Here is a 27,992-nt window from a genome sequence, read left to right on the forward strand (position 1 = left end):
TTAAGATAACATTGGTTGTTTTTATTTAAAAAAAATATAGAAAATCAAAAGGAAGCAATAAAAGTTATTTATACATTTTTGGTAAGAACCTTGTAACATCGCGCCCAAATCTAAAACCTATATATACATAAAATGCAAACATCTTAAGTGCAAATGATGTCACAGAGAATAGGATTGGATCTAAAGTTACACTCCGGCACGTATGAATGGCAACTCAGCAGCATTTGTTTCATTTCAACTCAAGTTATATCCATACATGTTCCACCTATGTCGTGTGATTTTTAGACTGACTACCAGTCCAATATATGATGCGCTGTGTAGACAGAAAGTCAGTCTGTGACTGCCTGTGAACTAGAGGATGACATCCTCACCTATCACATTCCTCCTGAAAGCTATCAGATACCTCCTCTCCACATTCGTGGTCACCCTTCTTCCTTTCCTGACTCCTGCTTGACAGTGAGAAACATATTGCAAGCAGGAGGCAGGGGATGGCAATGTGAAGCAGCTTTGTACTTGAAACATTGATGTTAAAGTAATACTCTGGACTCTCTATCTTATAAAAAAAAAATACAATGGAGTAAGCTTTATGAAAATTTTTAAAGGACATCTGTCCTAGGGCGTATAGCCCTGCCTTTAGATAAGACTCAGTGCAAAATAAATGAGCTGTGAAGAGACGCCATCCGGCTTCTTCTAGAAAGTGATTGTCGTAATGGGGTATTAGGTAAACCACATTTTAGTGAGGTTAAGAAAGCAAGATGACATATTTGATGTATGAACTAAAACAGGTGAACAAAATGCATACATTGGAGCCTCTACATTATCCTTTATTATTAGTCTATGCTGCCATAAATTAACATATGTATTACCTATATGTGAATGTCGGGAATAGCTCTTTAAACGGGGTTTTAAGCCACTATCATTTCAGAGGATGTAGCTAGGTATTAACTCCCAACCTAGTGCTGTGCGGGGAAATAGCAACACATCCATATATTCAAAGAGCAATGGAAAAGTAAAAGGGTCAGAGCGATTTACAAAGTGCAGTTTGTTCTTCTAGCTATCAGTGCTGCTGTTTGCATGGCTTTTTGGCATATTAAAAAAACAAAAAACATATTGTATCAGCAAAGTACAATATGTAAAAAAACACTCTTACCCAGCGGAGTCCAGTGGCATCAGAAGCATGCATGATGAGCCGTGGACAGTCACGTGGCTTCACTGTGTACAGTCCTCGGCCCAATCTGTGCAGCCGTTGTCAATGGAATCACCTGCCAAAATGGCGGGGTTTTGACAAAAACATTTTTGGAAAACTGAATCCCAAATGGACAATGGCATGCTGGTTATTTATTGGCCCCAAACTTAATGACATGATCCCTTTAAATTGGACCTATTACTTCTTACAGAGATAACAGCTGTAGGGAGGTGTGGGGTCGGGGCCAATCTAAACAGCACCTGTATGATAAATGAAGCCTTGTGCTCGAATTTGGCCTGTACCTCAATTTTTGAGTTGCTGCTCTACAGAGTACACGATTTCAAGATTTTTCACATAAATTTACTAAAAGAGAGGTAGAAACATGTTGAATTAATTCACTAATGCATCTCAATGTGCTGTGAGTCAGCAGAAGGAAAAATCAAGAGAAAATGTACATACCTTCCCGCCAGGAGCTTAAATGTTACTTAGTACAGAATATTGTTGTATCGCAGCAATGTAATATGGTGTCCCTGTGTTTTATACAGCCTAAATAAGAGGATACAGCTGCTCCTAAAGAGTTAATATTCAAGAGGAGGACATAGCTGCTTCTAAACGATTAATCTACTAGAAGAAAAAATAGCTGCTGGTAAAGGGTAAGGGTTTTTCTACTATGAGAAAGGAAGAGGACCAGAAGTGCCACCTACAGGAAGTAGCAATCCTAAGAGTCAATAGTGACCCTTAAACAAGCCTTATCACATGACTTAGCCAGAGAGCCAGAACCAGAAACTCAATTTGCAGACAGACAGAATGTGTTTCGTGGTACTGCCCCTCGTCAGTGCAAAGTGTGAGTTCTGGCTTGGCTGGGTGAGGCGTCAGACCAGTATCCAAAGGGTAATATAAGAGACAATTTTCATATTTCCCAGAGCAGCTTTGTGGCTTTAAAAGTCTCCTCACCTGACGTGCTTAACATGTCACTCTCCACAAGGAGAAATATTACCCCTTGGATATCTACTATGGGAGATACATAGCTGCTTCTAAAAGGTTTATCAAAGTCTTTCACTACATACACACTGAGGCTACAGCAGACATAATGAGGATACGCTGTGACTGTTTTACCTATAGGGGTTTCTTCTAGCCTTCTGCTGAAATAGAATACACATGAATCCATCTTTACAATGCTTATTACTACATCTAGTAAGAAGGACAGTTGCACAGGTATACCAATGTTTACACAGTCTTCTGATACCTTCCAGTTTAGATGCAGGAAGTCTCACAAAGCTGTCAAGATACTGAGAAAGTGGAGAGACTGACTTTAGTCTCCCGCTTAAAAAAACCCCACAAAACATAAAAAACCCTATTTTTATGAAGGGGATTTCAATGCTTGGGAGTTTTAATAAGTTTGAGAATATTAAGAAACTAATTCACACAGATATTTGAACCAAAAACAACATAATGATGAAAGTGGAGAGAACACATGTCCACACAGGCCTTGTTCATGGAGTATGCTAATCCCCCTGAGATGGGTAAGTCCCGTAGAGATGAGGTCCAGAAGTCACCATGTTGCAGCACCAAAAAAAAGTTTAAAGACTGTGGCCCCATATGAATGTTAGGTTGTGTTCAGTTATGGGGGCATTGAGAAAAGGGGGCCGAGCCCCATTTAGTCCTAGCTTCTCTGTAATTGGGTTGGAGGACTTGTCCAGCACTCCTCTTTCCAAAAAAACTACCCCATTAGCAACAATGGTGGTGGAAATCGGTACAATATTCATACATAAGAGTATGGAGGGGCTCAACCCGAATAAGCCAACTCCATCATGTAGAGGAGCTTGGAGAACAAGTTGGCCATCACCGGCCCAACACGTGAAGATCACTGGGCGATCGTCTCCCCCGTTGTTTGACCCTCGTGTGAATAGTTCTCAGAATCCTGACTGTTGGCCTGAGATGTTTTATTATAATTAACTGGTTCCAAGTCTTCAGTATGGGAGTTCTCAATAATGCAGTTGTCTGTGATCTCTTCTTCATACGATAAAAATGGTTTCCTGATACAATCCAACGGCTGATTCCCCAAACCCTGGAAGAAAAAAAAAAGGGGGGGTGAAAATCTGCAAAATTCACAACAATACATTTCAATGCGATTTTTAATTCCTCCATCGAAATTGTAATGAAAAAAAAATAAAATCTGTACGCCGGGTCAATATCTGCAGCATGTAGGTGAGATTTGGTAAAATTTGATCCACGATCGCTCCTGTAGCCGACTACAGATTTTCTGCGCAAATCCACAAAAAAAAACAAATCTACAAAGTGTACATTATCCCATTCCCTCCCTTTGTTTTTTTCTCTTTCCTTACTGATACAATTCTATGAGCTCAATTTTTTTATTTTACTGGACAAGTTATAGTTTTGGAATTACACCTTTCCTTTTACCATATAATGTACTGAGAAATGGGAAAAAAATACAAAAAGAACCCCACAGTACAACACAGTAAAGAGTGAGCTCCCTCTAGTGGTGGCTGCAGGTATCTCAGCAATAACAGTATAGAGTGAGCTCTCTCTAGTGGTGGCTGCAGGTATCACAGCAATAACAGTATATAGTGAGCTCCCTCTAGTGGTGGCTGCAGGTATCTCAGCAATAACAGTATAGCGTGAGCTCCCTCTAGTGGTGGCTGCAGGTATCTCAGCAATAACAGTATAGAGTGAGCTTTCTCTAATGGTGGCTGCAGGTATCACAGCAATAACAGTATACAGTGAGCTCCCTCTAGTGGTGGCTGCAGGTATCTCAGCAATAACAGTATAGCGTGAGCTCCCTCTAGTGGTGGCTGCAGGTATCTCAGCAATAATAGTATAGAGTGAGCTCTCTCTAGTGGTGGCTGCAGGTATCACAGCAATAACAGTATACAGTGAGCTCCCTCTAGTGGTGGCTGCAGGTATCTCAGCAATAACAGTATAGCGTGAGCTCCCTCTAGTGGTGGCTGCAGGTATCACAGCAATAACAGTATACAGTGAGCTCCCTCTAGTGGTGGCTGCAGGTATCACAGCAATAACAGTATGCAGTGAGTTCCCTCTAGTGGTGGCTGCAGGTATCTCAGCAATAACAGTACAGAGTGAGCTCTCTCTAGTGGTGGCTGCAGGTATCACTGCAATAACAGTATACAGTGAGCTCCCTCTAGTGGTGGCTGCAGGTATCTCAGCAATAACAGCATAGCGTGAGCTCCCTCTAGTGGTGGCTGCAGGTATCACAGCAATAACAGTATACAGTGAGCTCCCTCTAGTGGTGGCTGCAGGTATCACAGCAATAACAGTATGCAATGAGTTCCCTCTAGTGGTGGCAGCAGGTATCACAGCAATAACAGTATACAGTGAGCTCCCTCTAGTGGTGGCTGTAGGTATTTCAGCAATAACAGTATAGCGTGAGCTCCCTCTAGTGGTGGCTGCAGGTATCTCAGCAATAACAGTATAGAGTGAGCTCCCTCTAGTGGTGGCAGCAGGTATCTCAGCAATAACAGTATAGAGTGAGCTCCCTCTAGTGGTGGCAGCAGGTATCTCAGCAATAACATTATAGAGTGAGCTCCCTCTAGTGGTGGCTGCAGGTATCTCAGCAATAACAGTATAGAGTGAGCTCCCTCTAGTGGTGGCTGCAGGTATCTCAGCAATAACAGTATACAGTGAGCTCCCTCTAGTGGTGGCTGCAGGTATCTCAGCAATAACAGTATACAGTGAGCTCCCTCTAGTGGTGGCTGCAGGTATCACAGCAATAAAAGTATATAGTGAGCTCCCTCTAGTGGTGGCTTCAGGTATCTCAGCAATAACAGTATAGAGTGAGCACCCTCTAGTGGTGGCTGCAGGTATCAAAGTGAATAACAACAAAGATTTGCCATAAATCACACTTAATGAAAACAGGAATGGTGGGCAGTACCCTGTATAGTAAACAGAATGCTGTCCACGTGCAAGCTGAGCGAGAAAACTTGTTGAAAAAAATTGGAGTACAACACAGCAAAACTTACTTGCATATAAATAACAATGCCCTTGAGAAAGCGGTGTGGGCCGCGAAACGTACGTTGGGCGTTCCTGCTTTCACTCCCATGCTCCTCCTGTGACGAGTGGTGCGTCATTGGTAGGTCACCAGGTTACCTCTCCTTGTGCCACCACTGATCTTCTGATGTGTGGGTCTGTATGAACCATAGATCACAACCTATTTTCACTGTGTTCATCACGGTTGTTTTTGTGGTGGCTGCAGGGGAGGGTGGACTTCTCTAATTAACTAACATTTTGGGGCACCTTTTGCCCGCGTTTTTACTTCAGCTTGTAACCCTGATGTTGGTGGGCTCACAGCTTAAGATTAATAGTATGACCTGTACGGGCGTTGTGCAATTGGGTTGTCTCTTAGTGCCATGAATTCATAAATTGTAAATGTTATCCTACCGTGATGTAACACACCATCCGGCAGGATCTCCTTGTACCTATTCTATTTACACTCTGTGATTAATTTAATAAAACATTGTTATTTATATGCAAGTAAGTTTTGCTGTGTTGTACTCCAATTTTTTCAACAAGGTATCAAACTGATAATACAGTACAGAGTGAGCTCCCTCTAGTTGTGGCTGCAGGTATCACAGCAATAACAGTATACAGTGAGCTCCCTCTAGTGGTGGCTGCAGGTATCAAAGTGATAATACAGTATAGAGTGAGCTCTCTCTAGTGGTGGCTACAGGTATCAAAGTGATAATACAATATAGAGTGAGCTCCCTCTAGTGGTGGCTGCAGGACTCAAAGCAATAACAGTAGAGTCAGCATCCTCTAGTGGTGGCTGCAGGTATCAAAGTGATAACAGTAGAGTAAGCACCCTCTAGTGGTGGCCGAAAGTATCAAAGTGATAACAGTAGAGTAAGCACCCTCTAGTGGTGGCTGTAGGTATCAAAGTGATAATACAGTATAGAGTGAGCTCCATCTAGGGGTGGCTGCAGGTATCAAAGTAATAACCATATAGCGTGAGCTCCCTCTAGTGGTGGCTGCAGGTATCCACAGTATTGTTTTTACTGTACATCCATGCAGTGGAATTCCAGCTGCTTTAGATATACATTACAAAATTAATCAGAACAGAATTTTGCATGTTAAAATAACAAGATGGATTGTCCCACTTGGTTTTCAAGATATTGACCGTTTGTCAGTAAATGCAAGTGTGAATACCTGTCCTCGTAAAGATGCACAGCAAGCTATGGGGTATCAGAGCTCCATAATGTTAGGAGCCGGGCGGCTGTCAGCTGTAGACAGTGATGGGGGTGTACATCAGTACATACAGGCTCAGGGCCGGGCTGTGGACCCCTCATTGTCCTGACTCTTACCTTCTCAACGCTGGACGGCAGCTTGTTAGATGGGAAGAATATCTGCTTCATGTAACGTTTGAAGGGGCAGAAGAAGAGGTAAAGAATGACGGAAATCAACACTATTCCCAAAAATGTGAATCCTACTATCCATGCAACCAAGTAAGACCTGGGATCTAAGACAAAAGAGATGAGAATTCTTATTACAGCTGAAGAAGGACACCTGGCATCCTATGGTGACCAGAACCTGGTGCAGCGGGATCCAGTAGCCCTGGGAATAAATAGAGCAATAAATATACACAGGTTCAGAAGTATTTGGACAGTGGCCGAATCTTCGTGATTTCAGCTCTGCAGGACGCCGTTTAGGATTTAAAATGAAACAATTGAGATATAATTGAAGTGGAGACTTTCAGGTTTAAATTAATGGGGTTGAACAAAAATATCCATTAGAAATTGCAACCAATATTCTACAAAGCCTCCTCATTTCAGGGGCTGAAAAGTAACTGGAGAAATTAACTTTACCATAAATAAAATATTCTTTTTTTAATACTTTGTCGAGAATCCTTTGCAGCGATGACGGCCTGAAGTCTGGAGGCCACGGTCGTCACCATCTCTGGTTTCCTTCGGTGTGAGGCTTTACTGCGGTGACTTCAGTTGTTGCTCTTTTCTGGGTCTTTCTACCTTAAGTTTTGTCTTCAGCCTGTGAAATGCGGCTCGATGGGGCTGAGATCTGGTGGTGACTCGGCCATTGCACAATATTCCACTTCTTTGCTTTCTCAGGATGTTTTGGGTCATTGTCCATCTTTATTATGAAGCGTCGCCCTGTACACACAGGATTCATCCCGCTGCTTCTATCTACGGCACATCTGTCCAAAGAATGCATTTCCAGACCTGGGCGGCTTCTTTAGATGTTTTTTGGTAAAATATAATTTGGCCTTTCTATTTTTAAGGCTGATTAAGGTTTGCACCTTGTGGTGAACCCTCTGTATTTGCTCTCATGAAGTCTTCTCTTTATTGTAGACTTAGATACTGAGACACCGATTTCATGATTCATCCACCACTGTTGTCTTCAGTGGATGTCCAGGCATTTTTAGAGTTCCCAAACTCACCAGTGCGCCTTTTTTTTTTTTTGCAGAATGTACCAAACTATTGATCTAGCTGCTCGTAACATTTCTGCTCTCTCTCTGATGGATTTCTTTTTTAAGCCTAATGATGTCTTTTCTCTTCCATTAACAGCAACAGCTTCCAAATGCAAATGCCACACCTGGAATCCGTTACAGACCTTTTATCGGCTTAATTAATGATGGATTAATGAGTGAATAGTCCATGCAGCCCGTTAAAAAACTTTTGAGATAATTTTCCAATTACCTTTGGTCCCTTACAAAAGAAGCAGCCACATATTACAGAGCTGTAATTCCTAAACTCTTACTGCAATTAGGATGTGAACACCCTCAAATTAAAGATGGGACAGAAATGTAAGCCCATAATGATTATACAACTGAATATGTTTTGGTAAATAGCTAAAATACAAAACTTGTGTCACTGTCCAAATATTTCTGGACCTAACTGTACTATAGAAAATGTGCCTCAACTAGATGAACTGTTTACAGTGTCCTTCACCCCTTTCCAAAAAGACTCCCAAGTTCGGGCACATCACTGGAATCAGGCTCTCTGCTCCTACATCATGCTGCTATCAGATTCCATAATAAAACTTGCAGACGGATTCCCTTTAAAAGGGATCCTGTCAGCAGGCCTAACGTCCCCCTAAACTGCTACCATGCAACCTTTCCTTGTATTACAACAAGTCCCTTAACAGGTATGTAGCTCATCGATTGCTAAATTAATAAGAGCAGCACGGTGGCTCAGTGGTTAGAACTGCAGCACTGGGGTCCTGGGTTCAAATCCCACCAAGGACAACATCTGCAAGGAGTTCGTATGTTCTCCCCGTGTTTGTGTGGGTTTCCTCTGGGTTCTCCGGTTTCCGCCCACACTCCAAAGACTGATAGGGGATCTAGATTGTGAGCCCCAATGGGGACAGTGATGATAATGTCTGTAAAGCGCTGTGGAATATAATGGCGCTATATAAGCTAAACATAATAAATAGTGGCTACATCAAACACCAGATATATACAATTGGAGACCATTTTCAGCCCTGATATAGCGGTATCCAACTACTGGTGTAAGGAACCAATTAACTTTTATTTTGGCCCTTGTATCCCCATAGAGTAAATTTTAGCCAAGAGGTAAATTGTGAGACAAAATTTTCCAAGCACAACAGCGGTATCCACCAAGTATATGGCCATCACTGGGTTATCTACGGCAAGATGCAAGTCCAAATATATCTGGTGGATATTGACTACTGTGGAGCGAGCCTCTCTCATACCATATTTATCTCATCTATTTAAAACTCACAAATGGAGGCAGCACTCCAAAAAGATTAAGCGCAAAATTATTGACCCATGTGGCAACTTTCGGGTCATAGCGTGAACCTTTCTATCCAACCATCTCATATCCATCTATATGTCTAGGCCAGATCTATCTGTTCATCTGTCTAATAACTAAAATCGATATCAAAACTGTCATCTACCTAAGATTTATCTAATCTCTCTCATGTCTCTATTTATAAGCATGTCTATCAATCCGCCCTTTATCCATCCATCCATTTGCCCTTTAGCCATCCATCTGCCCTTTATCCATCCATCTGCCCTTTATCCATCCATCCGCCCTTTATCCATCCATCCGCCCTTTATCCATCCATCAATCCGCCCTTTATCCATCCATCAATTCGCCCTTTATCCATCCATCAATCAATCCGCCCTTTATCCATCCATCAATCAGCCCTTTATCCATCCTATATACATGTCTCATAACTATCAATATCCTCTCTCACTCTCTCTGGTGTCTCACATATCTACCCTTTATCCATGTCTCATAACTATCAATATCACCTCTCCCTGGTGTCTCACGTCTGTCCTTTATCTATACACCCACAGATCAGTCGCACACACAATTCTTTGTACACACACCTGTTGTGATACAATACTCCTGGCTGTACAGACTGCTCCTATTACTTCTGTCGCACTTCATCTTTGCTTTCGCACAGTAAGTTGTTGATGGTTCCAGTGAATCAATTGTATAAAATGGCTGGTTATCTTCTTTCACCATTACCTGTAACACAGGATAAAAGACGGCATATCGGTCAGATACAAACTGGAGGAAGTAGACCCGGACCTGACCCTACAGATGTGGATGTCAGTGCTATAGAAGAAACATCCACCATGCTCTTTCTGCATTTCAGGTTCAGAAAGTGGTGGTCATAAAATACACCCATAACTTACCTCCTCCTGTTTATCTGTTGATTTGATCCAATAGTTCAGGTTGGTCCGCCAGGTACAGTAGTTATATATCTCTCTGTGTCCGAATCCTTCAGGAGCAGTCACATTGATGAACAGTTTATTGTCTATAATGCCCATCTTCAAATCTTTTGGAGGCCCAAAAACAGCTGTAAAAAAAAAAAAAAAAATATATATATATATATATATATATATATATATATATACACACACACACGTTACACATCAATCCCTTATACTGGTGTCTTAACACATTCGCACCATGGAGGGAAATCAGGAGTAAGGCCCAGGAGAGGCAGCAGCCTGTGCTCTGTGCCGCAGCAGCAGCCTGTGCTCTGTGCCGCAGCAGCAGCCTGTGCTCTGTGCCGCAGCAGCAGCCTGTGCTCTGTGCCGCAGCAGCAGCCTGTGCTCTGTGCCGCAGCAGCAGCCTGTGCTCTGTGCCGCAGCAGCAGCCTGTGCCCTGTGCCGCAGCAGCAGCCTGTGCCGCAGCAGCAGCCTGTGCCCTGTGCCGCAGCAGCAGCCTGTGCCCTGTGCCGCAGCAGCAGCCTGTGCCCTGTGCAGCAGCAGCCTGTGCCCTGTGCCGCAGCAGCCTGTGCCCTGAGCCGCAGCAGCCTGTGCCCTGAGCCGCAGCAGCCTGTGCCCTGAGCCGCAGCAGCCTGTGCCCTGTGCCGCAGCAGCCTGTGCCCTGTGCCGCAGCAGCCTGTGCCCTGTGCCGCAGCAGCCTGTGCTCTGTGCCGCAGCAGCATGTCATAGGCAGGGAGTAATCTCCAGCCTATAGCAGGGCCAGATACTACTGTTCTTACAGGAATCAGCCTGCAGAAGATTAACCCCTTCCTGATATGGCCAATTCAAGTTTTTTGGGGCTTTTTCATTTTTTCCTGCCTTTCTTCCAAGAGTCGTAACTTTTTTTTTTTTTTTTTTATGTTTCTTTCCATATAGACGAACGATGGCATCTTTTTTTTTTTTGCAGAACAAGTTGTACTTTTGAATGACACCATTCATTTTACCGCATATTGTACTGGGAAAAAGAAAAAATATTTTTTTAAGTGATATTGCAAAAACAAACCCACAAATGTGACATTATACGCCTGTTTTATGGCATACAAATGTGTGGTAAAAATTACCTGGCAATATAATTCTCCCAGTCAGTACAATTACGGAGATACCAAACCTGTTCAGTTTTTATATTATTTTAGTGATCAAAAAAAAAAGGAGAAATTTGTAAATAAAAATTATATATATATTTTTTAATTGTGTCACTGTCTTCCAAGGCCTGTAGCATTTTCATTTCTCGATTGATGAAACTGTGTGAGGTCTTATTTTTGAGAGGCGAGATGTCATGTCATATTTATCCCAAAATGGTATCGATAAAAACATCATTTTATTTACTTTTTTTAAGATTTTTTAAATTTTTTTTTAGATGTTGTGGTGACCAAAACCCCCCGCAATGCTGAATATTTATTTAATTTTTTTTATTTATAGCATTTACCGTTGGATTAGATAATATTATAATCTAAAGATCACACTTTTCTGGAAGCAGCAATTTGTTTTATATCTTTTTTTAATGGGAGTGAAGGGTGGGGATTAAAACTAATACATACTTACATCCGCTATGGATTGAGCACACTCATCAATGGCGCACACCCCTACGCGCGTTTCGTCAGGCAAATGCAGCTGTGCGAAATTGCGGCAATTCACTATGAGAAGGGCCCCAGAGTGTTGTGGGATCTTGAGTAGTGTATGTGACTATATAATAAATGATCATGTTGATTATTCTACTTACTATCTTCGGAAGGTGAAAACCTTATAACGCTGGAGCTTTTTTCTTTTCTTCGGCCGTCATACACGGAGGCACGGAGGAAAAACTTTCCGATGAGCGCCAATCCTGAGCAGTTACACCGAGGAGTCGTGATATTTTCACATCCTTTTATTTTACTGCATCCGATGTAATTAAGGCTGAAAACAAATAGGATTGGTGCCAGCGGTTCCTCATCAATCATGGATGTGCATGAGAGCGACATCGTATATTCATTCATACCAACAGTGCGGCTACATGTTTAAGTCTATCTTATTATATATAAACCTTATGGGTAAGGCCGATGCTGTTTTTAACCTCTTCCCTAAGGGCAACGTACATGTGCTATACACGACAGGTGTATGTAGTGGGCTCAAAAGCTGCGTTATACAACTGGCATCTGCCTCCAACAGCAGCGGCCAGAGCTAGATATGATCACTGCTATTTAATGCTTAAAAGGGGTATTCCCATCTCCTATATCCTATCCCATAATAATAATATTAGCAAATACCTCCAATCAGAAATGTAGCATAGTTCTTCTGATTCGCTTTGTCACTTACCCCATGTGCAGGGCATTGCAGTAGCTTAGGTGTCCATGGTTACTGCCGAGAACAACTAACTGTTACTATGTGAGTGCCATGCACATAGGGCAAGCAACATAGATAAATCAGAAGAACTATACTACATTTCTAATTGGAGATATTTACTAATATTATTATTATTACACCTACTACAAATTGGGATAGGGTCTTGAAGATTGGAATGCCACGTTAAATCTCTGGATTTAAGGCAAGTGATCCAGGTCGTACAAACGCAAGGTGCCGATGAGTTGCCATTGCAGTTGGGGGTGGGGACTAAAAAAAAAAAAAATTATAATAAAAAAAAAATACAACAGTTATAAAAATATAGTAAGCAAATAATAAAAGATATATCATTTCATATTGTCACGGCCATAAAAGTCACATTATCAAATTAAATTACAATTTTACTGTAAAGCAAAAAAAATAAAATAAATTGAAAACACACAAAAAAAATGAAATAAAACACAAAGCAATAGAAATGTTAGTTCACTCAAAAAAAAAAAAAAAAAAACAGCTCTATCAGAGACATAAAAAAGTGACTCAGTGGCCAAGTGTCTCCTGATCTGAATTTTTGTTGACTATAGGGCACTGTATACACGCAGCCTAAGTTTAGACAGCAAAAAATAGGAAAATATATTTTCTACTAATGAAAACTGGATCGGTCAGGTTCAAGATCACTAATTTTAATGCAGAATAAGGATGTGATAGAGCATGTTTTATCCACATAGCTATACAGTGCACGCACCACGTGCACTCTCTGCAACACACACATATAAACACAGCTACATGCACACATAACAAGCACAGCTCTGCTACATGCGCACACATAACAGCTACATACACAACTCAGCTATACATACACACACAACTCACCTATATACACACACAACTGTATGCACTCAAACAGATTCAGCTACATACACAGCTCAGCTATATGCACAAAGCTACATGCGCACACATAGCTTCAGCTATATACACAGCTCAGCTACATGCACACATACGGCTTCAGCAACATACATATTTCAGCTACATGCGCACGCACAGCCTCAGCTAGATACAACTCAAGATAGATACGCACACAGCTCAGCAAGACAATCACATACAGCTAGATGCGCACACACATCTTCAGCTATATACACAACTCACTACATGCGCACACATAGCTAACTCACATCATCAAAACACACAAACACCTTGACTGCACACTGTATGTACGCACATTACCACATTTTGAAGTTTCTTCCAGGGTTGGGAATGATCACATGACCTGAAATGTCCTTAATCTTGTCAGGACCTGCACAGTTTTATCGATGTGCACTTCCTCGTAGTTTTCTCTCCTGTCCTGCACTGATCAAACCGATCAGTGTCGTGCAGGATGAGAGAGAGCTGTGCTGCTGCTGTGTCAGCATACGCCTTGATCATAGGAAACTGCCTCTAAACTATAAGACACCTATTGTTTTAAGAAAGAAATGTTGTTTTTTTTTGATAAAGTGTCTATATTTTAAAGCGAGTTAAAATATAAAAGGCATTTTAACCCAAGTCTGCCATCCCAAGATGCCTGGTTCTGGCACATACGCCATTTTTCATTGCGCACTAACCCTGCTTGTGCAGTGCACCAATGACTAAGGCAAGTGCACTTTGTGTCACCACGCACGTGTCTGATATAGGTCTCAATGGCTCATGCAAAGGCTTGTGATGATCTACCCAGTCCAACACAAGGGCGTCATTTATGCTATACTGTGCGGTACAACACGGAGGGCAGATCTACAGCGAGCTTCCTCTTATCAGACCAGGGCACTTACCATCTTTCCACAGAAAATGTGGCATTTGGAGACTGGTCAAAGTCCCAGTCCCACTTCAAGAGGTATGTCAAGTCTAGTGCGTCCATGGTCAGATTACTTGGTAGTCCTGTAAGACGAGAGAAAGACATCAACGCACTTCCAGTATAATTTTCATGTAGCTTGAGCTCCGAAGGCCAAATGACTTTGCAGGCACTTTGTTAACCCCTTACTACTACAGAACACGCGCACTCCTGCAGTATTGAGGAACCGCCTCCCGTCGATCCTCCTTAATAGTATGCAATGGTCTCTCCTCCAATGCCGGCTACAGAGTAAAGAATTCTAAAATTGTACTATTTCTGCAAAGAATTTGTAGCTCTAAATCTAAAAACTGAGCGCTCACTGTTAAAAGGATATAAATAGGGAATTAAATCAGCGCAGAATTTTGGACCTTTTTAATTAAAAATGGCTGTTTCCCTTCTGTGTAACTTTCTCTCCAATATCTGCTGCTACAGATGGATGAAGCCAGGGGTGGGTCCTTGCCCCCGCTACAGAAAACTCTGGGGCAAGTGGATCCTTGCCCCGCTACAGAAAACTCTGGGGCAAGTGGATCCTTGCCCCCGCTACAGAAAACTCTGGGGCAAGTGGATCCTTGCCCCCGCTACAGAAAACTCTGGGGCAAGTGGATCCTTGCCCCGCTACAGAAAACTCTGGGGCAAGTGGATCCTTGCTCCCGCTACAGAAAACTCTGGGGCAAGTGGATCCTTGCTCCCGCTACAGAAACTCTGGGGCAAGTGGATCCTTGCCCCCGCTACAGAAACTCTGGGGCAAGTGGATCCTTGCCCCCGCTACAGAAACTCTGGGGCAAGTGGATCCTTGCCCCCGCTACAGAAACTCTGGGGCAAGTGGATCCTTGCCCCCGCTACAGAAAACTCTGGGGCAAGTGGATCCTTGCCCCCGCTACAAAAAACTCTGGGGCAAGTGGATCCTTGTCCCCGCTACAAAAAACTCTGGGGCAAGTGGATCCTTGCCCCCGGCTACAGAAACTCTGGGGCAAGCGGGTCCTTGCCTCCCCCACTACAGAAACTCCGGGGGCAAGCGGGTCCTTGCCTCCCAGACTACAGAAACTCCGGGGGCAAGCGGGTCCTTGCCTCCCAGACTACAGAAACTCCGGGGCAAGCGGGTCCTTGCCTCCCAGACTACAGAAACTCCGGGGCAAGCGGGTCCTTGCCTCCTCCACTACAGAAACTCCGGGGCAAGCGGGTCCTTGCCTCCCCCACTACAGAAACTCCGGGGCAAGCGGGTCCTTGCCTCCCAGACTACAGAAACTCCGGGGCAAGCAGGTCCTTGCCTCCCCCACTACAGAAACTCCAGGGCAAGCGGGTCCTTGCCTCCCCCACTACAGAAACTCCGGGGCAAGCGGGTCCTTGCCTCCCAGACTACAGAAACTCCGGGGCAAGCAGGTCCTTGCCTCCCCCACTACAGAAACTCCAGGGCAAGCGGGTCCTTGCCTCCCCCACTACAGAAACTCCGGGGCAAGCAGGTCCTTGCCTCCCCCACTACAGAAACTCCGGGGCAAGCAGGTCCTTGCCTCCCCCACTACAGAACCTCCGGGGGTGGGTCCTTTTCTTTGGCTTTTTCTCACTGCTCTCTTGACTGTAAAATTAAATACAGGTATAACATGCAGGTGGGCTTTTAGTTTGGAAGTGAGGGAAAGGAACTTCAAGCACCTATAGTGCTCACAAAATATTGATGAAGAGGACCACCCCTTCGAAAAAGTGGATGGCACATAAGTCTGCTAGATAGACCAAAAACTATTTTAACTTAATTTTTGGGGCTGATGGTGACAATACATTGCTTTGTGTGTAAGGACAGGTACACTTTAATAGCTATGGGGGGCATTCACGAATGATGGAGGATTTAGCACAGGGCCACTACCCCCAACTCCAGTCATGAAAATAAGTCCATCGGTTAGACATAATTTAGGAATGATAATACAATATAGAAAACGTCTATTTCCTAGTATTACAGTAAAAAGAAAAAAAAGAAAAGAAAATAAAATAGAAATTACAAGCCCAACTTATAACTGGTGCCAGCTTTAGTAAAGCAGTTTCTTACCTGGTGGGGGCGCTGTGAAACATTCTTCTGGGCTGAATGGACTCAGCTCCATTGTGACAATGTTAAAAACAGACATTTTTAGGCAATAAATCTGCTCCGGAAGGAGCTCGCTGGGAGGAATGATATAATTCCGAAATCGTATAATTTCAGATTTCTAAATAAGAAATAAAATAATAATAATATCACACGATATGAGGACAGTCAGCAATGGTGCTGTATGAGTAAAGTGCATGCACTAAGTGGCCCCTCATATGGGGGCAAGTTCATTTCCGGGGTCTTCGGTGCGGCGGCCGCACGGTTTTGGTGCCATTGGGTAAGAAAAGTGAAACTTTTCAGATCCGCCATTTTTATTACACATCAGTATAATCCCCAATATAACCGTACAAGATTGCGCTAACCTCCTGAGTGGAATCGTTTCTTCTGAGAGTTACGTTATATTGTTCGTTATGCTGAAAGTCTTGGATTGAAACTACGACCAACGCGTCGCTGGATATGACGTGGAAAACGGGCGGAGGCTTCGTCTCTGGTGGAAAGGTGCAAGATTAAAATATGTTAGATTGAAAGCAAAAAAAAAAGTGCCGCTTCTTCTATACTTATACTGGAACAGCGCCACCCAGACAATTGTGGCTTAGCCTGGTACTGCAGATCAGTGCCATTCATTTCAATATTAGCTATTTGTACAGGTCAGGAAGCAGTACCGAAAAACCTGGTAAAATGCTAAATAAAACTGGGATGTGTGTGAGACATGTGGATTTCAACTGGTGACAGAAAGTCGGAGAAATGTTGCGGTGGGAGGCAGATCGCACGCAAAACCAAAGAGAATCTGCAGGTGCAATTTTGCAATCTCAAAGTCATGATGTAGCACATCTGTGTCAAAATACAACACATATTTGGTATCGCTGCGTTCAGGAGTGTTCGATCTATCAAAATATAAATAAATTAATCTGAACGGTGAGCGGCCTAACGAGAATTTTTTTTTTAAAAGAGCCAGAATTACGTTTTTTTGTCCTCCACAACACTGCAATAGAATGCAATGAGAGGATCAAGGATCAAGATCAAAACACTGTATCTACCCCAAAATGGTATCAGTAAGAACGTCAGCTCGACGCGCAAAAAATAAGCCCTCAACCAACCCCAGATCTGGAAAAATGGAGACGTTATAGGTCTCGGAAAATGGCAACAAAAGCAAAAAAAAATGTATGCAAATTTGCAAAAATTTTCTCACCACTTAAATAGAAAAATAAACTATACATGTTTGGTATCTGCGTACTTGTACTGACCTGGGAAATCATACTTCTAGGTCACTTTTACCGTATAGTGAAAATGGTAAATTAAAAACCCAAAAACCAATTGTGGAATTGCATTTTTTTTTTTGCAATTTCACTGCAAGCATTTGGAATTCTTTCCCCGTTTTCCAGTACACTATGTGTTAAAACGAATGGTGTCATTCAAAAGTACAACTCATCCCCAGAAAACAAGCCCTCATATGGCTATATTGATGGAAAAATAATAATAATAATAATAATAATAATAATACAAAAAAAAAAAAAAAAAAGTTATGGCTCTTGGAAGAAGGGGAGGAAAAAAACTAAAACAAAAATAAAAACCCAGAAAATCATCCGGAGGTGAAGGAGTTTTCTGACGAGCCTTGTGCTTGAAAAACTCGGCGACTTGACGGAGTTTAAAAGACGTTGTGTATATACTGTTAAAGGGGTTTTCTACTTTCAGGTCACTCCCAGTTATTAGTCAGTGTTATGTAAGAATAAGGGCTCATTCAGGCGTCACTGATTTTTTTTAAGCACTATTTTTCCAAAATACAGAACAGGTGACAATCTTTCAATGATAGTTTTTCTCTGTCTGTTCCTCTCTTGGTTTGGACACTGATGAAAGATCACTGACGTCTGAATGAGCCCTAATAAAATCAGAGTGAGCTACCCACCAATACTCCAGTCTCTGTATTCTGGCTGTAGTGAACCTACATCACCACTGCAGCCAATCAACGAGTTCAGCTGATGTAGACTACAGCAGCAGTGGAGATCCAGTACTAAACCTGGGGGAGGGAGTACCATCTTATCTTTTCTGCAGCGCTGGCCAATAGAGGAGAGATCTTAGAAAGTGGTAAACCCCTTTATTATAGATCAAAAAGGAGGGGCAGCTCAGGAGCACAAACTGCTGATAGACTACTGATCTGTTCAATGGAATGCGGTGCAGAATAGGACAATGGAAATATTCATGGAAACATCAAAAAAAGAAGAAAAAAATCTACTTACCGCTGTTGGGATAAAAGTCTTGAGAGGCTGCTGGGATATCCCTATCGGGAGCTGTAGCAGTGACCAGCAGAGTATAATTGTGACTGCGATCGAGTTTAGCAGACGGGATCCAACCGGAGCAGTCTCCCAAAATGTCACACATCTGGAATTCACTGTCCGGTGCTCCTAACCTTAAAACCAATCAAGAGGGAGCAGATCACTGCAGGAACGACGTTACATCTACTGCTCCCCCTGCACTTGTGCCCAGAGCCTCCGCGGAGCCAGCAGACGGCCAACACGGGATTTTCAATGCCAGGGTGGTCTTCTGTGCTAGAGTAACTTTTTATTTTTTCTGTCGACAGAGTAATATCAGGGCTTGTTTTTTTTTTTTTTTTTTTTTATTTGCAGGAACTGAAGTTTTTATTTTTTCCATTGCGTGGTCAATATGACTTTCCGATCATTTTATTTCATTTTTTTGGGGTGGTGGAGGGGAATTGACCGTTTGCGTTTCCCCCTCCCCTCCCATTTCACCATATGAGATACATACTATGACATTTTATTAGTTCACACTGCAATACCACATTTTATATTTAGTTTTCTTTTTAATTTAAAAAATAGTCTAAAAGTTCAAATCCCTTTTTTTTTCTCAGAACATAAATTATTTATAAACAAATGTAAAATATATATATATATATATATATATATATATATATATATATGTCTGTCTATCTATCTATCTATACAGTACAGACCAAAAGTTTGGACACACCTTCCCATTTAAAGATTTTTCCGTATTTTCATGACTATGAAAATTGTACATTCACACTGAAGGCATCAAAACTATGAATTAACACATGTGGAATTATATACTTAACAAAAAGTGTGAAACAACTGAAAATATGTCTTATATTCTAGGTTCTTCAAAGTAGCCACCTTTTGCTTTGATGACTGCTTTGCACACTCTTGGCATTCTCTTGATGAGCTTCAAGAGGTAGTCACCCGAAATGGTCTTCCAACAATCTTGAAGGAGTTCCCAGAGATGCTTAGCACTTGTTGGCCCTTTTGCCTTCACTCTGCGGTCCAGCTCACCCCAAACCATCTCGATTGGGTTCAGGTCTGGTGACTGTGGAGGCCAGGCCATCTGGAGTAGCACCCCATCACTCTCCTTCTTGGTCAAATAGCCCTTACACAGCCTGGAGGTGTGTTTGGGGTCATTGTCCTGTTGAAAAATAAATGATGATCCAACTAAACGCAAACCGGATGGAATAGCATGCCGCTGCAAGATGCTGTGGCAGCCATGCTGGTTCAGTATGCCTTCAATTTTGAATAAATCCCCAACAGTGTCACCAGCAAAGCACCCCCACACCATCACACCTCCTCCTCCATGCTTCACGGTGGGAACCAGGCATGTAGAGTCCATCCATTCACCTTTTCTGCGTCGCACAAAGACACGGTGGTTGGAACCAAAGATCTCAAATTTGGACTCATCAGACCAAAGCACAGATTTCCACTGGTCTAATGTCCATTCCTTGTGTTCTTTAGCCCAAACAAGTCTCTTCTGCTTGTTGCCTGTCCTTAGCAGTGGTTTCCTAGCAGCTATTTTACCATGAAGGCCTGCTGCACAAAGTCTCCTCTTAACAGTTGTTGTAGAGATGTGTCTGCTGCTAGAACTCTGTGTGGCATTGACCTGGTCTCTAATCTGAGCTGCTGTTAACCTGCGATTTCTGAGGCTGGTGACTCGGACAAACTTATCCTCAGAAGCAGAGGTGACTCTTGGTCTTCCTTTCCTGGGGCGGTCCTCATGTGAGCCAGTTTCTTTGTAGCGCTTGATGATTTTTGCAACTGCACTTGGGGACACTTTCAAAGTTTTCCCAATTTTTCGCACTGACTGACCTTCATTTCGGAAAGTAATGATGGCCACTCGTTTTTCTTTACTTAGCTGCTTTTTTCTTGCCATAATACAAATTCTAACAGTCTATTCAGTAGGACTATCAGCTGTGTATCCACCAGACTTCTGCACAACACAACTGATGGTCCCAATCCCATTTATAAGGCAAGAAATCCAACTTATTAAACCTGACAGGGCACACCTGTGAAGTGAAAACCATTTCGGGTGACTACCTCTTGAAGCTCATCAAGAGAATGCCAAGAGTGTGCAAAGCAGTCATCAAAGCAAAAGGTGGCTACTTTGAAGAACCAAGAATATAAGACATATTTTCAGTTGTTTCACACTTTTTTGTTAAGTATATAATTCCACATGTGTTAATTCATAGTTTTGATGCCTTCAGTGTGAATGTACAATTTTCATAGTCATGAAAATACAGGAAAATCTTTAAATGAGAAGGTGTGTCCAAACTTTTGGTCTGTACTGTATATATTTTACATTTGTTTATATTTTGTGTTCTGAGAAAAAAAAAAGTGATTTGAACTTTGACTATTTTTTTTAAATTAAAACAAAAAACCTTAAAATAGCAGAATTGGCGTTTTACGTTTGTTTAGTCTTCCTCCCCCTCCACCCAAAAAAAAGACTAAATAAAAATAGATCAAAAACAATACCTCCCAAATCAAAACTACAGGTTGTACTGCAAAAAAAACAAAAAACAAGCCATCGTATATTATCAAATAAACATTTATGGTTCTTGCAATACTGAAACCAATTTTTTCTTACGAGGATAAAAAAAATATATATATAGCGCTTCATAGGAGAGGACGAAAAAAAAAAATATCTGCATCTTCCAAGACGTCAATGTTGTACAATTTTTGAGATACTTCAATACCAAATTGCGCTGTACCCCCCACATTTGGTTACTAAAAAGATTTTCGCCATTTTCGGATCACCCAAATTGTTGGCTCCTTCCACAACAGCGGTGAGGAACGTACCTCTTATACACAGCTGTAAAGGTGACGTTTCTTTCATCCGTCAGACACTGGTCATCCCAGTCCACCATCACCATGAAGCCGTCAGGAGATTTTGAGATATAAATTTCAATCGTTTTCTCATCTGTAAAATAATAAGTATTTTTTTTTAGTCTAAAAATGACGTTCTTTTCCATTTATTGTCAATGTAACCTATGAAAAAATATATATATATGGTGTTGTTACATGGAAACTGTCAACAAGCAGAATCCAGACTGATGAAGGACCTTACAAAATGTGATATAGAGACTTTGTGCATACGGGATGGGGGGATGGGGTAGTCTCTATAGAGTGAGTGCGTTGCTCCACGCTCCCATCGGCACGCCCATGACGTGATTGCGAGGGGGGCGCCGATGGGTTGTCATGACAGCTGGGGGTCTGCTGGTGACCCCCTTGCCGGTCATTACGATCCTGTGAAAGCCGGTCCATGGCTGACGCTCAAAGATCGTGATTTCTGCTACATGTGGTACAAGCAATCAGACGATCGCAGCTTCAAGTCCCCTAAGGGGATCATTAAATACAGTAAAAAGTGGAAAATAACCCAGGTGTGGAGGGGTTAAAATAAATAGATAAGTACCGTTGGTTGTCCTTGGGCTTATAAACCTTTACCACTAATTTGCCTTATATGTTATGTTTAGAAAACACCCATCATTGGCCAACTCAAAACACTACACCCTTGTGCACTCAAAGTACTAAGTAGAAACACCCACAATGTGTGACAGTGCTGAGATGTGATACCTGTCTGGGGCACAAAGCTTCGCTCTACTTCTTATGATAGTGGGTTGTGAGAACCGTTTAAAAGAAACCTATTAAGAACACAAGTTATATCCTTCCCTTACATGGAGGGTTCTTGCACTGATCCTTTATTTTTGGGTGCGCTGACAAGTTTTCTTTAAAAGTGCACATTTTAAGCATAATTTTTCCTGCCAATACTCTAATTTTTGGTGGGAAAAAAAAACCTGTCTGCAAATACTCAATGTGTGCACATGGCCTACAGTGTTTTTCATTTGCACCTTTTTAAAATTCTCTTATTTCATCTATTTTTTTTTATATTCGCCAATGAGGGGATGATTTGCAAGTTTCAAGATGTTTTTAGCCGATTTACCAATTCTACTCCCCCCATTGACTTTTGGAGTTAAAAAGTAGAAAAACGGGTTGAAGACAAAAAAAATAAGCATTTTTTTTTTTTGCGAAAATTAATGAGCCGCGTGAACCGTTTAGAAGAATTTGGCGCAAAAGAAAAAAAAATGGCAATGATTACCACAAGACAAAAAAAAGAAAAAGGGACGTAGAAAAAAAAAAAGGCAAATGATGAATCGGTGCCTCACTCAGTCACCAATCACATAAGATGAGAGGGGGTCTATTCATTGGGATTGCTTCATGTTTGTACCAATGTAGCAGAGCTGAGGTTGTCATTTACTTCTGGGCCTGTATTGCGAAAAATCACCAACTCGGCTCTGCTATATCTGAGCACTATATGGCTATATTGCAGTATAGCGCAAGTGAATAAAATTGGACTGCAGTGCCCGGACTGGCCGGCAGCTCTCCCCACCTGTGCATGACAGCTGCACAGAAATATATGGATCGTCACGCTTGAGTCGGGAGAGCTGCCGGCCAGTCTGGGGAATTGCCTTCCAATCTCCGTCGGATTTATACGGCCGACAAAGAGAGAGACTATGCTCCCTTTGGCCAACACTACGACCATTTTACAGCACCGAAATTCGGGTCCCCATTAACTTCTATGGGGTTTGGGTTCTTGTTCAAGTTTGGGTACAGTTCTTGTACCTGAACCGAATTGTGGACTAAAGTTCGGTCGAACCGGACAATTCCGAACATCCACTGGCCCGCTCATCCACTGGTTTTACATTTTGCATTGAAAACTACTGTATCTCAAAGCACAGACTAAGGGAACGTACACACGGCCGTAATTATCGGATGGGTGATATCTGACATTTTGAAGGATGGTACTTGTCCCCGTGTTATTCAACGAGGCAGGGCATACATCCGACTTTTTCCTTGATTAGTGCCGGTCCAAGGAAAAATTGCACCATTCCAGAGTTTAATCCAACATTCGGATCGCAATCGGCCATGCAAATCATGTCAAAGACATCGGACTGCACTCGGATGACATCTAAGTGCGGTCCAATTTCCACGGACTGACAGAATGGAAAAGATGGAGAATTTTTTTTCTCCATCTTCTTCTCATCCGAGAAATTCCAACCATACACGCCTCGACCATACACTCCCGACTGAGAACCTATTAATAATAATCAAAAGGAGTTGTCTAATTTAAGGTACAATTTGTTTTATTTTTTTAACTTTACGCTAGAAATAATTTTTGCCATTGGGTTTCATTACAAATTTTGCACCGTTCGGCTTTTACAGGCTCTCTTGTTTCTCTGCACCTTCAACTTTGATGTAGACGATGGTCACAAATTAGCTGAGATGAGCTCAGAACAAGACGGATAAAGGAGTTACTAACTCGCCGTACACCATCATAGCGGGCTGACTAAAAATGGAGTATCCGGTAACCCATTCTGCAGCCGGTAATAGTCAGTGCAGCACAGGAGGATACAGAACGGTGCAAAGTTTAGTCCCAATTACATGCTGGTAAAATAAAGAAATAAAAAGTCCCCATAGATGGACAAACCCTTTAAGTGGCAGCAGTAAGGCGTGTGCCTCAGGGCAATATCTGATGATTCTGGACAAGTAGCCAGTTGAGGCAGTTATGTCCGGCCCTACTGCTGCTGTTCAGATGCGATAACTCAGCCGGACGACGCTATGCGGAGAGTGGGCTCCCATCACAGCACGACATAAAGTGCAGACACGAGGGAGGACGGGAGGACGGCGTATCTGCCCCATAGACTGAAGGAAGCAGCAAACCTGGAAGTACTATGAGATAAGAATAAACCTTGTTATCTACCTATGTAGTCATAGCACGAAAACCACAGGAGTGAAAAGAAAAAGGGAAACTGACATCGGGGGAAATCCACCCACACAAAGCGTTCCTGCTCAGTCACGGGCTCCGTGCCAAAGAGATGACTCAGAGGCGGCGAAACGAGGAGAGGATGACGTCTCATCCCCTTCCAGACCGGATCATTTTTGCTTTATTTTTTATCTCTTCTTCTTCTTCTAAGTTACATAACTTTTTTTATTTTATCAAGATGCTTATGCAGAGTTGTAGTTTTGAATGAAACCATTTATTTTACCGAATAATATACTGAACGTTGGAGGAGGGGGAGAAGAAATGGTTAAAAAAAAATAAAACACAATTACTTTTTTTTTTTTTTTTTTAATTATGCCTTGATCGCTTTTATTGCATTTTTGGGGTTGGGAGAAGTGCAAGGAATAAAATAAAAACCATTCTGGAGTTTTCAAATTTTTTTCCTCTTTGGTGTTCAATATATATGTGTTAAATTATTTTATAAATCAAATATTTATGGACACTTTGATGCCCAAAAAAAAATATTTATTTTTTTATCTTCGCCGTGACACAGCAAAAAAAAATGCAATGTGATCAAAAAGTCATCTCTACCCCAAAATGGTATCAATAAAAACATCAGCGTAAAAATTAAAAAATGTTACCGATCTCAAAAAAAAATAGTAAGAAAAATGAATTTTTTAATTTTTTTTTCATTTGTTTTAAACTATTTGTATAACAAAACAAAAAAAGGCTATACAAGTTTGACATTGCTGTAATCATACTGACAAGGAGAACTATATTTACAGCACAATGAATGGTGTCATAAAAAAATAATAATTGGGGGGGGGCTTCAACAATTTCACAACACTTGGATTTTTTTTCCCCATGTTGCATTACTTCATATGGGAAAATGAATGCCGTCATTACTACAACTCGTCCAGTGAAACAACAAACCTTCATACAGATATGTTGATGGAAATATATATATATATAAAAGAATTATGGCTACAGAAAGAAAAAACAAAAGCAGGACGACAGCAAATCGCTGAGTCGGGAAGGGGTTAAACACCTCCAGTAAAATGAGAGCTGCACATCTTTAATGGATGTTTCTCTTGGACGGTTTTGATAAATCCGACTTAGGGCGTTTTACATGACGTAAGTGTGGTGAATGGCGGCAAAGAGGTGAAAATACAGGAAGGACAAAATGCGTCTGTGGTCACCGAGAAAATAATGTCTCAGCGCCGGCACAGGAAGAAAGAGAATCAGAAAAGAAGATGCAGCCAAGTATGACACATCTGTGATGTTGTGCCTGTTGTTTCTGTATTACTGCTGGAAAAAAATAAAAGAAAAAAAATAGTAATAATAATAATAAGTGAGATATATATATATATATATATATATATATATATATATATATATATATATATATATATATATATATTATATATATATGCACATTATATATCATTTACAGGTGCATCTCACTAAATTAGAATATCATCAAAAAGTTTATTTATTTCAGTTCTTCAATACAAAAAGTGAAACTCCTATATTATATAGAGTCATTACAAACAGAGTGATCTATTTCAAGTGTTTATTTCTGTTAATGTTGAGGATTATGGCTTACAGCCAATGAGAACACAAAAGTCATTATCTCAGAAAACTAAGATAATTAACTAAAAACACCTGCAAAGGCTTCCTAAGCGTTTAAAAAGGTCCCTTAGTCTGTTTCAGTAAGCTCCACAATTATGGGGAAGACTGCTGACTTGACAGATGTCCAGAAGGCAGTCATTGACACACTCCACAAGGTCCCAGAGTCTGGAGGAAGAGTGGAGAGGCCACAATCCAAGCTGCTTGAGGTCTAGTGTGAAGTTTCCACAATCAGTGATGGTTTGGGGAGCCATGTCATCTGCTGGTGTAGGTCCACTGTGTTTTATCAAGACCAAAGTCAGCGCAGCCGTCTACCAGGAAATTTTACAGCACTTCATGCTTCCCTCTGCCGACAAGCTTTTTGGAGATGGAAATGTCATTCTCCAGCAGGACTTGGCCCCTGTCCACACTGACAAAAGTACCAATACCTGGTTTACACACAACAGTATCACTGTGCTTGATTGGCAGCAAACTCGCCTGACCTTAACCCCATAGAGAATCTATTATAGAGAATCTATGGGGTACTGTCAAGAGGAAGATGAGAGACCCCAGACCCCACAATGCAGACGAGCTGAAGGCTGCTATCAAAGCCACCTGGGCTTCCATAACACCTCAGCAGGGCCACAGGCTGATCCCTCCATGCCACATTGCCACATTGATGCAGTAATTGATGCAAAAGGAGCCCGACCAAGTACTGAGTGCATTTACTGAACATACATTTCAGTAGGCCAACATTTCGGATTTTAAAAACATTTTTCAATCCGGTGTTATAAAGTATTCTAATTTACTGAGATAATGACTTGATAATTTCCGGTGACTACCTCTTGAAGCTCATCAAGAGAATGCCAAGAGTGTGCAAAGCAGTCATCAAAGCAAAAGGTGGCTACTTTGAAGAACCTAGAATATAAGACATATTTTCAGTTGTTTCACACTTTTTTGTTAAGTATATAATTCCACATGTGTTAATTCATAGTTTTGATGCCTTCAGTGTGAATGTACAATTTTCATAGTCATGAAAATACAGAAAAATCTTTAAATGAGATTAAATGAGAAGATGTGTCCAAACTTTTGGTCTGTACTGTATATATATATAGGGAATGTAGATTGTGAGCCCCAATGGGGACAGTGCCGATAATGTCTGTAAAATTGTCTTAATTGTAAAGCGCTGCAGAATGTCAGCGCTATATAAATACAAAGATTATTATTACTATATACACACATTTTTATTTAATACAGGATATATATTCCTTGAGAGACTGGTATGAAGCGTCAATTTTTTTAAAAAAATATCTTTGCAAATTGATTAATGTGTGTCAGGAAGGTGTATTTTGTAGCAACCTATAGGGACATTACAAATGGCCGTCGCTAAGGAATTCGGAATGAAAGCCCAGCATTTACCTAGCAACCAATAGGACTGCAGCTCTCATTTCATCAAGTCAGGGAGAAGACTGTAAGCAGCAATGTGATTGGTTGATATGGACGCTCCAATTTTGCCATTTAACTAGCAACCAATTAGATTACAGATTTAATTTTATCAAGTTAAAGAATGGAAGCAGTAATATGATTGGTTGAGACGTAAAATGGTGCCACTTATTGCACAGGGACTGGCAGGAGTATAGTGCGCACAGGGCAGTAAACACGCCTCACATTGTCAGTGTGACTTACCTTCCGACCTGACAGACATCAGAGGCAGAATCAGCAGCAGAGTGAAGAGCGTCCCCGCCATACCGGACCTCATCCTGCTCGGCTATCCTGTGTTCTGTACCAGCCTATGGTTGTTGCACTCTTCAAGCTTCACCCCTCCCACCACAAATGACACCTCTTTCCAGGGACGGATCTTCCACATTTGAAGAAATGTCTCCAAAATTCGAAGTTGGCGGCCATCTTGTCGAAGTCTAACCCTCATTGTACTCTATGGAGTGAGCTTCAGGAAAATGGCCGCGGAGACGGGGACAGAAAAATTAGGGCGTTCTTATACACAGACTTTCGTCCTGTTAGGTCTCTCACGTTTATTGATGAGGAAGAAGGCGCATTTTTATGGCGAAATGCTCTAATGTCCCTCTTATGTATTCTACACGCCACAGTTCCCCCAATATTGCCAGACCCCACTCCATAACAAAGCCAACTG

The 27,992-nt window shown here is 41.7% G+C and overlaps 1 protein-coding gene across 1 annotated transcript; it reads right to left on the minus strand.

The window, feature by feature from the left end:
• On the minus strand, nucleotides 1–27,683 carry LOC141237530 (interferon alpha/beta receptor 1-like). The gene is made up of 11 exons (XM_073668346.1): nucleotides 27,530–27,683; nucleotides 21,256–21,376; nucleotides 18,397–18,566; nucleotides 16,525–16,649; nucleotides 16,127–16,280; nucleotides 14,033–14,138; nucleotides 11,638–11,810; nucleotides 9,840–10,003; nucleotides 9,528–9,669; nucleotides 6,523–6,677; nucleotides 1–3,254 (listed from the first exon to the last, which is right to left on the minus strand). The coding sequence occupies exons 1-11, from the start codon at nucleotides 27,600–27,602 to the stop codon at nucleotides 3,051–3,053; spliced, it is 1,587 nt and encodes a 528-aa protein (XP_073524447.1). The 5' UTR covers nucleotides 27,603–27,683; the 3' UTR covers nucleotides 1–3,050.
• Nucleotides 27,684–27,992: the final 309 nt, after the last annotated feature.

This window comes from Phyllobates terribilis, unplaced genomic scaffold, assembly GCF_046119375.1.
Source record: "Phyllobates terribilis strain yellow unplaced genomic scaffold, ASM4611937v1 Scaffold_2__4_contigs__length_985480577, whole genome shotgun sequence".
In the NCBI taxonomy this organism is placed as follows: Eukaryota; Metazoa; Chordata; class Amphibia; order Anura; family Dendrobatidae; genus Phyllobates; species Phyllobates terribilis.